The sequence below is a fragment of the Diabrotica virgifera genome, chromosome 4 (assembly GCF_917563875.1).
Source record: "Diabrotica virgifera virgifera chromosome 4, PGI_DIABVI_V3a".
Taxonomy (NCBI): domain Eukaryota; kingdom Metazoa; phylum Arthropoda; class Insecta; order Coleoptera; family Chrysomelidae; genus Diabrotica; species Diabrotica virgifera.
In genome coordinates, this window is record NC_065446.1 from 175940795 (window position 1) to 175959890 (window position 19096).

At 31.6% G+C, this 19096-nt stretch overlaps 1 protein-coding gene across 14 annotated transcripts in view; it reads left to right on the forward strand.

Moving 5' to 3' along the window:
* The window catches only part of LOC126883257 (serine/threonine-protein phosphatase 2A 56 kDa regulatory subunit gamma isoform), a 244275-nt gene extending 225439 nt beyond the window's left edge, over positions 1–18836 (forward strand). For 12 of the 14 annotated variants that reach the window (XM_050648562.1, XM_050648564.1, XM_050648559.1 and 9 more), the window contains 2 exons: positions 3334–3511; positions 18454–18836. In XM_050648562.1, the coding sequence (XP_050504519.1) occupies positions 3334–3511; positions 18454–18597 (322 nt within the window). In that variant the 3' untranslated portion in view covers positions 18598–18836. Of the gene's footprint in view, positions 1–3333; positions 3555–8141; positions 8179–18453 lie in introns of all 14 variants that reach the window. The other 2 variants (XM_050648558.1, XM_050648560.1) reach the window with 2 other exon arrangements.
* The last annotated feature ends 260 nt before the right edge of the window (positions 18837–19096 follow it).

Sequence of the window (19096 nt, forward strand, 5' to 3'; positions counted from 1 at the left end):
TTATTATTATGGTTAGCTTCTCTTTAATGGCCGGAAGGTCGATTTTGTGACGTCATAACGCTAGGACTAATCTAGGACCAATAATCCCGGACAAAAAATCCTCACAAATTATTCCTGGACAAGAAATCCCCAGGCAAATAATCCCCGGAAAAATAATCCCCGGACAAAAAATCCCCGGACAAATAACCCCGGACAATAAATCCCCACAAAAAATCCCGGACAAAATAATCTACAAAAAATTTTTATTCAAAATATCCCCACAAATAATTCCGGACAAAAAATCCTCAAGAAATATTTGCTGTCTATTAGTTCTCTAAAACTTTTCCAGTGAATGCGATCGACTCAAATGCTTTCAGCCTCAGTGCATAGAGTTATTTTGAATTCCAATTCCATATCGAAAACTTCAAATTTTACATAACAAAAGAGTGTGCGTTTTTTCAAAAATCGTGGAAGATATGGGGAATGAGCTAAGGCTGTGGGAATCATGTTGCAATATTATTCGCTTAAATCTTTGGCTCACTCTGATTTGAATAACTATATTCAAAAAATTTTTACAAAAAAAACACAACTACAACATACAACATTCTTGAAACACTTAAAAACTACTTTTGTATGTAAATGTAACAAATAAATAAAAAAAATAATTTATTGGTTATATATTTTACAAAAAGAAAAACAAACACAAAGTACAACATTTTTGAAACACTTAAAAACTACTTTTTTTTGTAAACGTCCGATGTGGAAGTGGAAACGTTAATAAAATAATTTTTTAAGTTAAATTGTGGCTTATTTCCCATTTAGAATAATAAATTACATAAATGCCACAAAGAAATAGCTTTAGAATAATATATTAGGCGATAATGAACAATGATTTAAAATGAACAATGTTTTAAATACGTATCCATAAACTTCTAAAATATACCATTCATATATACCGCGTATGCATAGAATAGAAAGCTATGATCTGCAATCGACTTGGTGCTTGTAGTCGGTTCAGTTCGGCTATTCCTATTCCGTTCCGCGGAGCCTGAGGCCAGCCTCAAGGATGAATGAATTTTGTTCCTAGAATCGGTGGCACATTTTTCAAATTTTGCCGGTTTTACTGTTGGCGTTGTCCCATACTGTTGCAGATGGTGTGAGGCTAGCTTCAAATGTAATGATTTGAGAAAGTTGGAATGAGATTCATGATGCATAGATGCATATAATACTGGCACGTGGAAGACGTATAAAAAGATAAAGAGTCAGGGCCGTACCGATTTTAATTTTTTTCATAAAAATAAAGGTATTTAGGAAATTTCAAAAAGCTAAATTATATTTAAAAAACTGATTATAAAACAACGAAATAACGTAAATAGTCGATTGATATACTAATGAGGCACTGCCTCACCTGCCTCATAGGACAAGCCGCCACTGCAGAGTGTTGTATTATTTTACTTGATTTTAATAATATTATAGGGTATGCAGTTTAATATAATATAAGAATATTATTCAATATCACATGTAGGCCAAATTCAAGTAAAATAATACAACACTCTGTGTGATTAAATGATAAAAATGTAAATTGTATTAATGACAGTATCTTGTCTAAGCATATCGCCGGTGTTTGGTGATGTGTTTGTTGTACACAAACACGACATACTTTATTCTAAGTAATATTGTTGAAGCTTACAAATTAGGAAATATTAAAATATTTCAAGAATGAAGGGAGATAGGTATAGGAATCCCTAATATAGATTGAAAGATAAGTAAATTTTCCACACTTTAGACTAATAAAATACAGGGTTTTCCTTTGAAATAAGTATGTTATTACAGCTTGAATTTGTCAATAGAATAATCTAATATTTTGACAATCCTGTACAAAATTTTGTTACAATAAATATCTGTTTAAATATGTCAAATAGTCTATTATTAAGAAGAAATTTGTCTGCGATTCTTAGATTTGTAAATATTTATTTTTGAAGTTATACTTCTTTAGGCACGAGGGTGAATTTTTATTTTCCTGGGCGCATGCGCACACCGACAGTATGGTCACGTATGGTATAAGTCGCTCAAACGTTATACGGGATCTGATTGGGTGTTAAAAGCATCTGTCAATAATTGTTCAATAATATTATGGAGATTATGGATAAACAAATGTTGTGTATATTAGTTTTTATTGTTGTGAGGACATAGACAAAAAGCAAGTTTATAATTGTAGTGACTTTTTAAATAGTTAAAAGCAACAGGTACGTACCTTATTGTAAATGTTTCAGTATTGTAATAAAAGATTACAAATTACATACCTATTTGGAAAATGTACCTACCTAGCTAGTAGGTAATGCTTTGATTTACATAATTTGATATTTTGTCGTATTTTCATTTCACAAGAATCAAACTTATTTGATTAAACTAAGAGAATAAGCAACTGCCAAAAAAATGTTAAAACTGTTAGTTGTTATATCTTCTCACTTCATTCACATGTCTCGGTAGTTAAATTCAAAATAATCTAACAACCTGATAGACGCAGGTTCAATTCCCAATGCAAATTTTTATTTTTTTATTTTTTTTTATACATTTTATGATTGTAGGTATATTTATTATATATTTTTTTCAGAAAATACGTAGGTATTTAGTTAAAAATTTTCCCAACAATTATTGTTCAGAAATAATTTCTTTGTTTAATTTTTCAATGTGTTTGCGTGTGTTTTATTCTTTTATTTTTTTAATTTTTGGTATTGTTTTAATAAAAATTTTTGGAAAAAAATAAAACTGTTTTGGATAAATAAACTGTTTGAAGTATATTGATTTCGTTGAAATCATATATAATAGAAGTATAACTTCTTAAGTGCGTACAAAGTACACACACATTCTTTTTTTCAGAACCATACATTTTTATAAAAATGGAAATAAATCAAAACCCCCTTCATTTAGGTATATGGAACCCTTATAAAAGTTTACCTTATTTTTTAAGAAAAATTCAAAAATGTCATCAGATCTAGGGTGTTCCATAAGAAAAAATACTTTGATACTACAAAAACTTTGTAATAAAATGATAAAAAAAAATTTTTTAAAATACTGCAAAACTTTGATATACCACTCTTTTTTTCAACACCCTGAAATTATTTTATTTTTAGATTGTAGTGTTAATGGCCCTGTATAATGTGAAGAAATTTTTTTTAAATATTAAGTCGTTTTCCGTGCAGAGGCCGAGGCGAAAATATGGACCGCCCTGTATAGTATATTGGACAGCAAAGTTGTTTTAGTAAAAGAAGTTTTTCAAAATTATTCCACAATCGTCTGACCGTCTTTCTATCGATAGACAGACGTTTTTAAACATTTGTTTTATATTTTTAGAGAAAAGGAAAGGGAACATCAGCGTCAAGAATTATGGAACAAAGTGGAAGTATTAGCTTCGAGAAAGCCGGAATACGATTCCGTCACGAGAAATTACAATTTAATCAACAACATCATCACGAGTCCTGAAAACGACGATGAGCTCAATTTAAGTTGTTTAAAAGATGAAGATTTGGAAGTAAGTAGAAAAGCTTCAGCACTTTCTGTATCTTGATACTTGGGTAGGTATATTTAATATTCTTTAATATTTTTATCGCTATTTTACCATTAACCACTTCCTATCCCCGCTATATTTTTAACATCGCAATATAATAATAACTAATAATAAAAAAAATTAATAATAATAAATGCAGGTCTTTTGAATCTATTAAATTAATTGTTCTTAACAGTAGTTGTTTCATTGTTTTTTATATGCAAATGTATTTTGTCTTGCTAATATTTTTATTTGATCTTAATAGATAATACTTTCCAATTAATTTAAAGCTTCAATTTTTGAATTCCACGTTTTTTGCCTTGGCGACTATAAATATATTATCTACTTTTTCCGTAAAACAGTTCACAACATATACAGGGTTGCGAAAAAGTCTGGAAACACGGTAATTTCTCGGAAACCGCTAGAACGATTTTTATTGATTTTGGTGGGTGGGGGTCTTTTAATGCGGCCGATATTATAGTGGCAATTACATTGTTGTCAAATCTTCCGTTTTTCTGGAAATCTAATGAACTTTCTTATTTCAAATGGAACACCCTGTATATTTTTGCGTTTTGAAGTCCTTAATAGACACTGGTTATTTTTCATATGATATTCCCTATACCTAAATGCCTTAATTTCGGAGTTATTGCTACATTTATTAAAAAAAATTAAATAGTTTATAAAAATTAATTTTTTCGGCCCGAGTAGACATTACTTTAGGTTCTTTGGATCATTTGGAACAAAGAAGGTCCTGAGTGTCTGTTCAATGTTAAACAGCTCTTCTACAGTGAAATTTGGAGTTCATTGTTGCTGTGGCTGTGGTCTAAAATTTCTGAAGCTTTGTACTCTGTTAAATCCCGTTTGACGTGTGCTTACAGACATCGGTGTTGGTTTGTACTGTTGCGGTGGTTTGCTTGCCCATGGGTTAGGTCTTGGAGGTTGTGTATTTGTTATGGCTTGTTGTTTCCGTGGTTGGAATCGAGCGGGTTGTATTGGCCATCTTAGATTAAATGTTGACTGTTGTGGTCGTGACGGTCCTGGATTATTTCCAAAAAATGGTTGATGTAACTGTGGACTGGGCATGGGTTGTTGCCATTGTGGTGCTGTTACGAACTGCGGCTGTCTCTGCGGTTGTATGTGAGTAGTTTTATTTGGCAATGAGAAATTTGTTGTTTTTTGTAAGTATCTAATATTGTTCTCTTCTTGGATAAATCGGAGAGCGACAGCGAGACTTCTGAGCGTAGACCTCATTGATCTTATGGTTGATCCTATTGGTTCCCTTAATCCTGCTAGGAACGTAGTTAGGGCTTATTGTTGAAACAATCCCTTTTTGCTGGTTTTTACGGCTTCATTTACGTTATGGAGTTCGATATTATGATTTGAAATTGTGTTTAAAAGTGACATCACTTTCTCATGAAATTGTTGGGGAGATTCATTGGGCCCTTGCTCAAGTTTACCATATCTCGGGTGAGCGAATTTTCATTGCGTTGGTCGACAAAATTTTGTATTAACGTGGTCCTTATTGTAGGCCAGTCTTTACACCCATGTACAGAAATGACTTCTCGAGCTCGTCCTTTAATTTTATTCATTACGCCTCGAGTCATCATGTGATTTTGAAAGCTTTCGGTATTAGAACGATCCCAAAAATGATCAAGAACCATTGCAGTAACTTCAATGAAGTTATGCATTTCATTAGGGTTTCCATCGTAATCAGGTACGCCAGATAGATGTTTATTGACATCAAAAACAAGAGCGGGAGCGGGTGCCACGGCAATAGTATCTAATTGACTAGCGGGAGCAGGAGTAATAATTATAGAAGGTATATCTAAGCTTATTTTAGTATTATTTGAAGAACTACCGTTAGCTTTTTAACTAAATTGAGCAACTGAGTTATTTTGCAAAATAGAAGCAGCACCAGGTTCGGCAATCGATTCACTGATAGTTGCAAGAGAATTACTAATTATAAGCGATGAAATTTGTGAAGCAATTAAATTAGGATTAGAAAAAATATTCAATTTGCTTACAGATAGAAGATTATGCTTTGGTGCATTTCTTTTCGTAGGAACTGGCTTCTTTTCTGCTTTCTTCTTATCGTCTTTCGGCATATAAATGGATTTTTACACTTTGACACTGGCCTTCCGTAGACTTCTGGGGTTGAACGGCTATGGTTTTCCCTGGAAGTTGGTTCGTAGCGGGCAAACGTTTAAAAACGACGACGAGGATCTTCTAAAGCACTCTCCCACTTATATTACTGCACTGTGCCACTTAAAGGTTTAAAATCACTGAGGTACTTTTTAAAAAAACCCTTTATTAACTTTTACAAATATACTTCACTTTTAATTGATCGAAAATAACTGAAATTAATTACAATGAAATTACTTTTATACAAAATCAAAATGCAGAATATAAAAGGTAAAACTGCTGATAGGGATCGCTGACCTCTGGGGTTATTGCACCATAATTTGCACTATGTTCATTATCCGTTTTCTTGATAAATCCATTAATTGATGTCATTTTAGCTGAATTAATTGGTTTCGATTCCACTCGAAATCACCTTTGATAAATATACGAAATACCCAGTGATTTTGTTATCGTATCGACGGTTGAAAGGTAAAAGGTTGTAACCCACAATTTCAGGAAGTAAAAAAAACATTCCATTTAAGTAATTTTATGAGGAATTAACCTAATAGTTTGTTTCATTAATTTGTAGAACAATAATTCATCTATAAATTAATGAAAAAAAATATTAGGTTAATTCCTCATAAAATGACTTAAATGGAGCGTTTTTTCTACTTCCTGAGAAAAGTTGATTTGTGGGTTATAAATAAACAAAAAATTGACGAATTCCTTAAGCGAGGCATTCACGTTCCGATTTGTGGTCCCTCTAGTGGTCAAATTTTCGTAGTTGGATCTGAAATCAGACCGTGAATGAGCTAGCTGGATTAATCGTACATCTAGTAATCTAGTGGTACGAGTCGGAACATTTTGAGGGATCCCTCGAAGATCCAACTTCCGACTGGCGACGAAGTGGGAGCGTGAATGGTGTTGTTGGATGTTGGATAAACGAAATTTAACCAATCTTGTGGAATTTTGCAAGTTTTGTATATATTTTTTATTGAAGATTTTTGCAAAAAGATCTAAGTTGTCTTCTTCCAAGAAACATTGACAGAAAGAGAACCTCAACAAAGAGGCGATGTTTTAAAACAAACAATTCAAATAAAAGTAGATATACTGATTTTATTTTTAATTATTTTTAAAATAAGATAACTATTTCGGACAAACTGGACAATAAGGCTTCTAGTTATTTGTGTAAGACTTAAAACATGATCAAACAAGACGAAATTAAACTAGATATATGGGAAGGAAAGCTGCTCGAAGCTTTTGGGGACATGAAAATGGCACGAGGGAATGAAGAGAAGAATTAATAAAAATAATGGACACAAAAGATATAAATACGAACAGCTAGGTGGATTTGCCACATAATCAGAAAGGCTTTATTTGAGAGAGAAAACAAAAAAAAATAGTGTTATTATTTCTGGAAGGAAAACAAAGGAATGGCTAAGAAAAATAATGGTAGGATCCATATCAGATAAAAATGGATATTGAAGATATGGGACCGATGAATCAGAGAGAATGACGTTAAGGAACGGAAGAAATGCAAACATGTTTTTATGTGAAATCTTTTAATATAATGTGATGGCATATATGAACTACTTTATTTAATGCGGATAAACCAGAATTTTCATTAAATCTACTTTATGTTTGACATTTCCATTTTCAAACGTAGTCCTTCAAATACAAATTACTGTTTTGTTACTTTAACAATATTGAAGAACTTGATAAATAGCCCTGCAGGTTTCTGGTATCACCTTTTCCAGTAGTTGTGGAGATATTTTACAGCTACTCTATATATTTTTTGGCCGAGCGATGTACACCACCGTAAAAACAGACAAGGACTGAAGTTGGAGCGCTAATAAGATAGAAAGTCGAGCCGTGAATGGAGCCGAATATCCAACTAGTAGTCCTACTAAGTGGGACCACAAATCGGAACGTGAATGCCCCGCTTTAAATGGACAACGATTTTCTTGTATCTTCCATAAACTGAACTAACTCATTTACCATTATTTTCTAAACATGTGATATGCGCTTCTATAATTCTAACTCTACCTTATAGCTTGTAACTTTATTATAATCCTTAAAAACTTTTTAATCGTATAGGCACTTTGTAATCGTTACTATGGGGAAAATATATTATAAACATATTAGAGCAATCAGTAATTAGTTTTTGGATTTAAGGGATATATTATACACTGTATTACTTTGACGCAAATTATAATTAAAAAACAACTTTCTAAAACAAAGTAAAATAGAAATGTTCATGGCTTTTATCAAAGGCGATCGTATAAACATTACTATTATTTTGGAAACACTTTGCTACAATAACACAGACATTTTGTTGTTTTATACTTACATCAGTAGAAGTCTTCTCTATACAATTTAAAAATTGTATAAATGTGCTTGGAAACTAATTTCCACGTCACGATTGTTTGGAATAAATATTATTTGAAATAGTAAATATATTCTGGGAGCTTGATATGGTCTTTTTATTTTGTAGGAGAAAAATTACGGTTCAAGAAAAAAGATTAGGATCGGTAAGTACAAAAATATTTATAAAAGACCATTTCCAAATAAAGGCATATAAAAATTTAAATAATGATTTAAATAATGAAAAACAGCAACAAATACTGTGTTATTTTAGCTAGTGTTTTATAACATCTCTTCAATTCGTCCACTCATCCTTACTTCAGTGAAATAAGGCAAAATATACCTGGTTCGGATACTGCCCCAGCCAGGTTGCAAATGGATTTTTTGGGTACTACATACCTAATACATTATTAAGGTACTAGTACACTTTAAAAGACCAAAATTAAGCATGTTTTCAAGAATTTTTTTTCATAACCTTTATTAAAAATGACCATAAAACTTTTTACATATTAATATTTAACTCTTAGAGAGTATATCTTTTTTCATTTATGCACGTATAGTATGGTATAACTATGACCTAAACCCAGACATCCAAAGTGAAAGTTATCCTCCAACACCAAATTGTTCTATATGGTCCACATAATGTTTAGAAAAAAGGTCACATGAGCGTCGGGTTTGGGGGGGGGGGGGTAGAAATCGGTAATTTCGTAGTTTTTAACGTTTTTCGTCAATATTTCTAAAACGATGCGGTTTAGCATGAACAACTTTCTACACAAAAATGTTCTACATTAAATTTGAAATACATAAAAAAGTCCCTATGCATAATCCTTCTAGAATGAACGGTTCCAAAGTTACGGAGCTAGTATAGTATAATTGGTCCAAAAAAAGGCCCAACCCAAACATCCAAAGTAAAAGTTTTCCACCAACACCAAATTGTTCTATATGGTCCACATATTGTTCAGTAAAAAGTTACACCAGTTTGAGCGTCCGGTTTGGGGGCGAGATGGGGGGAGAAGTCGGTAAATTAGTAGTTTTTTTACGTTTTTCGTCAATATTTCTAAAAACTATGCTTTAGCGTAAACAATATTTTATACAAAAATATTCTACATAAAATTTAAAACAAAAAAGGTCCTATACATAATTGTTATAAATTCAACGATTCCAGAGTTACGGAAGGTGAAAAGTGGAGGTTTACGATACCTTTTTATTTCTTGGGCAATTTATAATATTAGGTATTACTGATTAAAGAAATTTTCTTTAACAGAATTGTGTTTTGTAATCAAAATTTGCTATTTCAGTGGTCGATGGTAGTTTAGTGATAAGCCCTTGAAGAAACGCCAACCTCATCACCCAAAATCATCATCAATTGCCCAAAAAATATAAAAAGTATCGAAAACATCCACGTTTCACCCTTCGTAACTCTGGAACCGTTGATTTTATAACAATTATGGATAGGACCTTTTTTATTTTAAATTTTATGTAGAATATTTTTGTATAGAATATTGTTTACGCTAAAGCATAGTTTTATAAATATTGACGAAAAACGTAAAAAACTACTAATTTACCGATTTCCCCCCATCTCTCCCCCAAACCGGACGCTCAAAATGGTGTAACTTTTTACTGAACAATATGTGGACCATATAGAACAATTTGGTGTTGGAGGAAAACTTTTACTTTGGATGTCTGGGTTAGGCCTTTTTTGGACCAATTATACTATTATACTACCTCCGTGACTTTGGAACCGTTCATTTTAGACGGAGTATGCATAGGACCTTTTTTATTTCAAATTTAATGTAGAACATTTTTGTATAGAAGGTTGTTCATGCTAAACCGCATAGTTTTATAAATATTGACGAAAAACGTAAAAAACTACACGAATTTACCGATTTCTCTCCCCTTCCCTCTCCCCCCAAACCCTACGCTCAAAATGGTGTGACTTTTTTCTGAACATTATGTGGACCATATAGAACAATTTGGTGTTGGAGGATAACTTGCACTTTGGATGTCTGGGTTATGCCATCTTTTGGATCAATTGTATCATACTATTGTTTGTTTTTTAACCAAGAGGAGTGATTTAAATTTACCGCGCCGTAATGCTTGTTTCTAATTGGTCCAACCGCAGGTAAGTTTACTCCACTGTTATTAAATTTTGACACTAATTACATTTATCAAATTTTGTCACTTCTTTCATTTTATAGATTAATTAAGTATATCGGCGATTTTTTGTTTTTTCTGCATTATTCCTTTAATTTTTAGATTTTTAGTCTACTTTTTATATAAAAACACTTATTTTTGGAACTCTTTAGCGATGTGTTAGTATAATATAATATGTATGGATTATCATCGAAAGCTGATATGATCAACGAAAAAAGAAGATGAATTTGGTGACTTTTCTAGTAACTTTCTTGAGTGTGAATCTGTCTTTTTAGTTTATTCCTCTTGGTTAAAAAATCAACTATAGTACACTAATATTATAGAGGGCGCCAAAATCGAGGCCTCGAAAAAAAGTAGTTCCGATGGAGGACAGTTAATCTCAGGATTGGGATCTCTGAAACAAAAAAAAATCGTACGGCATTTGAAAAAGGAAGGTTGCTTACGTGACAATTTACCACCGTCAGTGGAAAATTCCGCAAAAAAAAATTTACGCAAAAAAAAATTCCGGAAATTAAAAAAAATTTTGTGAAAAAAAGTCTCTGTTTTCTTCAGTTTTTCATGGTTCCTTCTTTATAGATCGGGCATACTATGCTTTTCTCCCAGTCGTCGGGTATTTTCTCTTCTTGCCATATGCCTTTGATGAGCGCGTGGATGGGACTTGCTAGGTGGTCTCCACCTACCTTATACAGTTCTGCTGGTATTTCGTCAACTCCTGGGGCTTTATTGTTTTTCTGGGCCTTAATATCTTCGAGAACTTCCTCTATGGTTGGAGCTTCTACTCCATTTTCTACTTCATTCTCTTCTACGTAGTTCGTAACCATTTCATCTTGCATGTCTACTTGTGTTTCAAGTAGGGTCTGAAAATAATGCTTCCAGGTTTCTGTGACTTTCTGTTTAGTCTAGAAAGCCACTGCGCATCCGCTAGGAAAATATTCTAATTTGGAATTTTTGCACAATCTTACTCAAAAAGGACCCCTTTTAACAAATTTGCATGTTGCCAGGACCAAAAGTTGGTCAAAAATTTTTTAAACGTTTTTTTTTTGTTTTTTTTCCTAAAATTATTTTTTTGCATGGTTTTTTTTTAGCTATTTTTTGCAATTTTTTTTAGGTTTTTTGGATCATTCCAAACAGAAAAGGTCTTTAGTGACTTTTCTCTAAAGTTGATAGTTTTTGACATAAGCGATTAAAAATTGAAAAATTGCGAAATCGGCCATTTTTAACCCTCAAGAACTATGTGAAAAACTGAAAATTTGAATGTTGCCACGGTAGGTACATATTCTTTAAACATCCATTGATGAAATCCCGAAGAGTTTTTTGCAATACAATATCAAAAACCCCTTTGTATTTTAATTGCCAACCAAGCGTGCGCGACACTATTTTCCACCGTTGCATGTGTATACAGTGTGGTGCAAATGAAAGGAATAAATTTGTTATTTCGTAAACCGCTGACTTTAAGGAAAAATCTCAAAACAAGTCGGCTTTTATTTTTAAGTTATGATATTGTGGCATAATATAGTATACTAGTGACGTTATCCATCTGGGCGTGATGACGTAATCGATTATTTTTTTAAATGAGAATACGGGTCCTGTGCTGGCTCATTGAAAGGTTTTTCAATTCTCTATCCAGTAATATAAACATGTACATATGTAATTATTTATACAGGGTGTCCAAAAAATTTTTATTAAATTAAATCATTTGGCAAATTGACAAAAAAATTAAATTATTGGACACCCTGTATAAATCATTGTGTAAATGTTTATACAACTGAATAGATAATTGAAGAACCTTTCAAATGAGCTACCACACGACCCCTATTCTCATTTAAAAAAATCATCGATTACGTCATCACGCCCAGATGGATGACGTCACTAGTATACCATATATGTCACAATATCATAACTTAAGAATAAAAATCGACCTGTTTCAGGATTTTTCCTTAAAGTCGCCGGTTTACGAAATAACGAATTTATTCCTTTCATTTGCACCATAGTGCATACACATGCAACGGTGGAAAATAGTGTCGCGCACGCTTGATTAGCAATTAAAAAACAAAGGAGTTTTGAATATTGTATTGCAAAAAACTCTTCGGGTTTTCATCAATCGATGTTTAAAGAATATCTACCTACCTTGGCAACATTCAAATTTTCATTTCACATAGTTTTTGAGGGTTAAAAATGGCCGATTTCGCAATTTTTCGACTTTTAATCGCTTATATGTCAAAAACTATCAACTTTAGAGAAAAGTCACTAAAGACCTTTTCTGTTTGGAATGATCCAAAAAACCTAAAAAAATTGTTCCATGCAAAAAAAATAATTTTAGGAAAAAAACAAAAAAAAAACGTTTAAAAAATTTTTGACCAACTTTTGGTCCTGGCAACATGCAAATTTGTTAAAAGGGGCCTTTTTTGAGTAAGATTGTGCAAAAAATCCGAATTAGAATATTTTTCCTAGCGGATGCGCAGTGGCTTTCTGGATTAGTTGGTCACTGATTATTTGCCCACTTTCATTTTTTCTATTTGTCCATTTGCATATTATCTTGTCTGCTTTCCATCTTGCGATTTCATATAAAATTCAATAAACTACTTATTTTATATTTTACTTTAGTAAAATGTTTTTGGAAAGGTAAAAATAACTTTTTGTCGATTTTTTTAAATACGCTAAAAATATAAGTCTTCTTTTTTTATGTGATTTTCGCAGAACCGCTATATCATTATTATTTTATGAACAATAACATTGCAAAAAAAAGAATGTGTGTGTACTTTGTACGCACGTAAGAAGTTATACTTATATTATTATGATTTCAATTAAATAAATATACTTAACAGGTTATTTGTATTTTATTTAAATATTAAACTAACTTTCTTACCTACCACTTTTAAAAATTTTTTATTAAAACGATACCAAAAGTTAAAAAAGAATATGAATCGTCCGAGATTTGAACCCGGGGCCTCTCCATCTCTGATAACACGCTCTACCACTGAGCTATATTCCCTTTGCTTTGACAGGTTACAAGATTTCTCATACATACTGACAAATTTAATAGACCAAGTGAAGTATACAAAAATACTTACTATTATTATAAAATATCTTTCCCGAGGAAGACAAATCCAAAGACACAAAAATTATAATAAATAATACATTTACTAAAAACACTAATATATCCTTTTAATGACTAATTTGCGCTGACAGCGATGATACATACATATCTTGAAAGATTAGCAACGAACTATACTGTCTGTGTGCGCATGCGCCCGGCATTATAAAATTTCACTCTCGATCGTAAAGAAGTATAACTTCAAAAAGCTCTGTGGGATAAACAAAGTGAATAAAATTTAAACTAATTCAAGAATCTTCTTGAATTTTTTTGTGAATTATAAGGGCTACTTGACTCAACTTTTCATGCAATATCAAAATCTTAAGTTTATTTTTGAAAAAGTTATAGCAATTCTTTGATTTTCCAAATTTTAGCCTTATTTTGCAATTTATAAAGCAACAAATGATACATATAAAAAGTACCCAAAAACACATTTGCAACCTGTGAGTTGGGTGAGTGTCTCGACAAAAACCTTATTTCCCTGGATTACATGTTCCTTTATCATTAACCAAAAATTAGTTCAATTTAACTCAATAGTTGGTCAAAATCAATGAAAATCTGGTGGAAGAAAAAGAAATTTTATTTCACTTAAAATCCAATAAACGTTTTTAATTATGTGTAAGTTGAATTACTTATAACAAATGTAGCGTATTGTAGATTGAAATAAGAATAATAATATTTAAACTATACATTTTAATAAATGTGTACTAATTGGCCATTAAAAATATTGTAAATTGCATGACTTTCGGTAAAGTGCTTCCTTCTTCCTATTCTTGGCAAATAAATACTCCATTGTAATAAATATTTAGTGCAGTCACTGAAGGCTTTTACTCTGATTTCATTGAATCTTCATTGATTTTTATGAAAATTGGTGAATAGTTAGAGGATACCTCAAAAAACAAAAGTGACGTGATGCCAACGTGCGCTTTTACCCTGGGGGTGGATGCCACTCCCTTTCGGGAGTGAAAATTATTTTATTAAAAATAACCTCATAAATCGATAGAGGGACAAATTGTAAGCAAAATTTGTTATTAAAATAAATCAATACTTTTTGTGTTATTAAAGATCAAAAATTTTAATTTTTGTAAAAAATGCATATTTTAAATCTGATTTTCACAAATAACTCAAAAAGTTTTTATAAAAAAGTTACAATTATCAAAGTTGAAGCTAATAAAATATCGAATAAATTTCTTGAAAAACCTTTTAATGCAAATTCAAAGTGACTATAGGTAATTTAATGTATATTTTTTTGGGCGAGTACTCAAATCGAAATATTCAAGTTTAAATAACGGGAAAACTATGCATTTTATAAAATACATATACTTATTAAACACTTATCAAAGTACTCAGAAATAACTAGCAAATGAGCTCTAGAAGAAGTTGATAGTTCAAATCCCTATAAAACTTTCTTTACTTTAGCATAAGTAATAACCTTAAGGCCATGGGTACATAATTCGCAAATATTTTACGGCTATCCCTACTTTTTATGTCTTTAAACGGCAAATTACGTGTAGTAAAATTCACACTGGTATGGATATGTAAACATTACTAGAATGTCATTCTACTTGAAAATGTCATTACATATTACCTTAAAGAGATGGCTTTTAAATGTTCTTGGATAACTGTTATTTGTATAATTGCAAATTATTAATTCAGTTAATAAATGTGATAATTTTTTCACTAACTATGTATTCAGTGATTGTAATAATTTATATGTACAACAAAAACTAATACTCAATCGAGAAAAGAGGAAAAGTGTTAAAGTGATTTTTTAATAATATATTGTTACTATGGAACGCTTACAATTTTGAACTTCTTTAACAACAAAATACTTGGATCACAGAATATCCTGATGTACCTACCTATTCTCTGCTTGGATCTTCCACAAATAATACACAATAAATAACTTTTTATTAAGTTCACGTCTTAAATCAATTATTTATCAAATACATGATCAATATGATTTAACCAACAACTCAAAATATTCCCGATGTCATGTCAAATATTTAAAATTGTCACTGATTGTCACTTTCTGACTGACAATATGCTGACAATATTCTATTCGACTGAGTGCGTTGTAAGACAAAGATAGATTTGGAAAATATTACCACGGACATGGTGTCCATTTTTTTCGAATCCTGAAAAAACTAATACTTTTAAAAAATTTAAACGCAGAATGAAAGACTAAATTATTACCGAGGGCCGAAAGTCCCGTAGAATAAATAAAAAGTTTATTCTACGGGACTTTCGGCCCTCGCTAATAACGTAATCATTCATTCTGCGTTTAAATTTTTCAAAAATACTTATTAGTTTTCTCAGGATTCGAAAAAAATGAATCCCCATTTGAATAGCATTGCAGCCGAAAATACGTGCCCATCCTCTTAAAAGTATAATAAGATTTTATAGTCCTTGAATTTACCTTTCAAATGGTTTTTGGATAAAAATATTTGGATTTTAAAATTAACGGAGTTATTCTAACAAAAAATACCATTTTTCGTAAAAATTTTTGGAGCATAAATTTTGAGGCTATTAACTAGTTCTGGAGCTCATTTGATAGGTATTTCTAGATACTTTGACAAGTTTGTTAGTAAGTATAATATTGTAAAAGGCATCGTTTTCCAATTATTTAAGCTTGAATACTTAGATTTGAATACTCGCCGAAAAGAAATATTATACATTGAATTATCTATAACTCACTTTGAATTGATATTAAAAGGTTTTTCGAGTACGGAATTTATTCGATTTTTTATTAGCTTCAAATTTGGTTTTGGGGTAAAAACTTATAGTTTTTGAATTATTTACGCAAAAACCAAATTATTTATTTTCATCTTTATTAACTCAAAAATTATTAATTTATTTTAATAGTTTGGGAAAAGAATGTAGGAAGGTCTCAGATACAGAATACATTATTAAAAATAATATACATAGGTACACTAATTTAAATCTATAAACCTTCCTTATTAGAACCATTCTCTGTTAACATCCTGAATCTCTGCCTTCTATAATTATTTACAAGGCATAGAGACGACGAAAATAGAAAAGGGAAAGGATTCTACAATATGCAATCACATTCAGTTTTCCTTCATCTAGGAAAAGATACAAGAAAATGCCTTTCACTTCTATCTTTACTCAGATTGTGAGTACTAAGAACCATTTCTTGTACCTTTTCCTAGATGAAGGAAAACGAAATGTGATTGCATATTGTAGAACCCTTTCCGTTTTCTATTTTCGTCGTCTCTATGCCTTGTAAATTGTAGAAGGCAGAGATTCAGGATGTTCAGAGAACAGAGAATGGTTCTAATAAGGAAGGCGTCTAGATTTAAATTAGTGTAAGTATATTATTTTAATAATGTATTCCATATCTGAGACCTTTCTACTTTCTTTAATAGATGTCGCGGCAGCGTCCTCAAAGGGGATTTCAATCTATCTTTGAAATTTCCCTTAAATAGGCAATTTGGTTTTGTGTTGATTAAGAGACGGGCAAGCATCTGTACTGACGAAGGTTATACCAGAAACAGCGCTGTCTGCAGAGTATGCTTTGCCTCTGAATCTAAATAAAACATAAATTGCCTTTCACTTTAATAGTTTGATATAACACATTTTACTTAAAATTTGTCCCTTTATCGATTTATGGGGTTATTTTTAATAAAATGATTTTCACCCCCGAGATGGCGTACACCGGGGTGGCGTTCACCCCCAGGATAAAAGCGTAGGTTGGCACCATGTCACTTTTGTTTCTTGAGGTATCCTCTAACGACTCACCAATTTTCATATAAATCGATGGAGGTTCAACGAAATCGGAGGTAATAAACTAACGTGCATAGAAATCTGCCCACTTAAAAATTTGGTAATTTTTGATGGCTTATAATATTTCCTAAACCTGTTGCCCGATTTAAGTGATATTTTGAACATGTTTATAGCCTGATTCTTTAAAAATACCACTGTAATAATATGGTTGCTAAACAGGTAAATGTTTATTGTATACCGGGTGTACCAATCAAACTGTGTTTTTTTCTCAAAGTTCGCATCACCCTGTGGAATATTCTAGCATTTATAAAATACTGAAATTAAAACATAACTATAGCCGCAGGTTTTCTTAACATTCAGTTTTTTTTATTTATTCGATTATGTTGGATAATAAAAAGTTAAGTACTTTAACAACTAGACATCTTCTTCATCAATACACGGTGTTTTTAAATAAGTGCGACAAACTTTAAGGGGTAATTATGCATGAAAAAATAATGACAGTTGGCTTAATAAATTAATAAACGTATGCCCGCAAATGTTTCGTTTCCGGGATACGGGATGTTGACTTTTTTCTTACAAACTGACGATTTATCTATTGCTTTAAAACCAGTTGAGATATGCAAATGAAATTTGGTAGGTTTTAAAAGATAGTTATTGCAGATTTTTTGACATAAAATTAAGAATTTTATATTCACCATTAGCGTGCATACGGGTAATATGATCGGTCATATTACACGTATGCGCGCTAATGGTGAATATTAAATTCTTAATTGCATGTCAAAAAATGTGCAATGACTACGTCTTAAAACCCACCAAATTTCATTGGCATATCTCAACCGGTTTTAAAGCAATAAAATAAATCGTCAGTTTGTAAGAAAAAATTCAACATCCCATATCTCGGAAACGAAACATTTGCGGACATACGTTTATAAAGCCAAAGTCATTATTTTTTCATGCAGAATTGCCCCTTAAAGTTTGTCGCACTTATTTAGAAATACCGTGTATTGATGAAGAACATGTCTAGTTGTTAAAGTATCTAACTTTTTTATTATCCAACATAATCGAATTAATCAAAAAACAAAATGTTAAGAAAACATGTGGCTATAGTGGGGGCTTTAATTTGAGTATTTTATAAATGCTAGAATATTCCACAGGGTGATGCGAACTTTGAGAAAAAAACACAGTTTGATTGGTACACCCGGTATATAATGAAAATTTACCTGTGTAGCAACAATATTATTACAGTGGTATTGTTAAATAATCAGGTTATAACATGTTCAAAAAATCACTTAAATCGGCCAACAGGTTTAGGAAATATGAGACATCAAAAATCACCAAATTTTCAAGTGGGCCGATTTCTATGCACGTAAGTTAAGTTCATACCCATCTTCAGTGACTGTACTAATTATGCGAACATAGTTTTAAATTTAATCTTTATTTTCTTCAGAATAAAAAGCAACGCAACTTGAGTAAACCTTTAATTCGTCGCAAGTCAGAACTGCCCCAAGACCAGTACACAATGAATGCTCTGTCCGACCACAAAAGGATGGACGACTATCTAGTAACACCTCCAGACGTCAACAAGTGCTAGTCTCTTCTCCTACAATACTTGCTGCATAGATGGCAGTAAGTTTTGTGCCAATTGAGGAAAAATCAAGAAACATCGGTCTTTCTACCCTCCATGGAAATTGAGATCGAACGAAGCATGCTTTTAATTGTATATTTATTTGTTTCTTTAGGACATGTTATTTTTTTATAAATGTAGAGGATATATGTATATAGTTTTTTTATGCGAAGGCTTGAAATGATAGTAAATCACGGAAGTATATATATTATATTTTTATTTAATTTCCTAGCAATTTTTAGTTGTTCAAATTATACATTGAACGATAGATAGAAGCTAAATATAGCCATGTTATACTGTGATTCCAGGCCATCATTAATGGTTTTGGATTTTTGTAGTTTGCAGATTTTTAGTTTGTTTTTTAGGTTTATGTGACGAGCTAATCAGACTATTTCTATCAGAGTAGTCAGACGGTTATTGTGTCATAAATGAAAAGAGCTAGAATGAGATTAGAACATCTGAAACG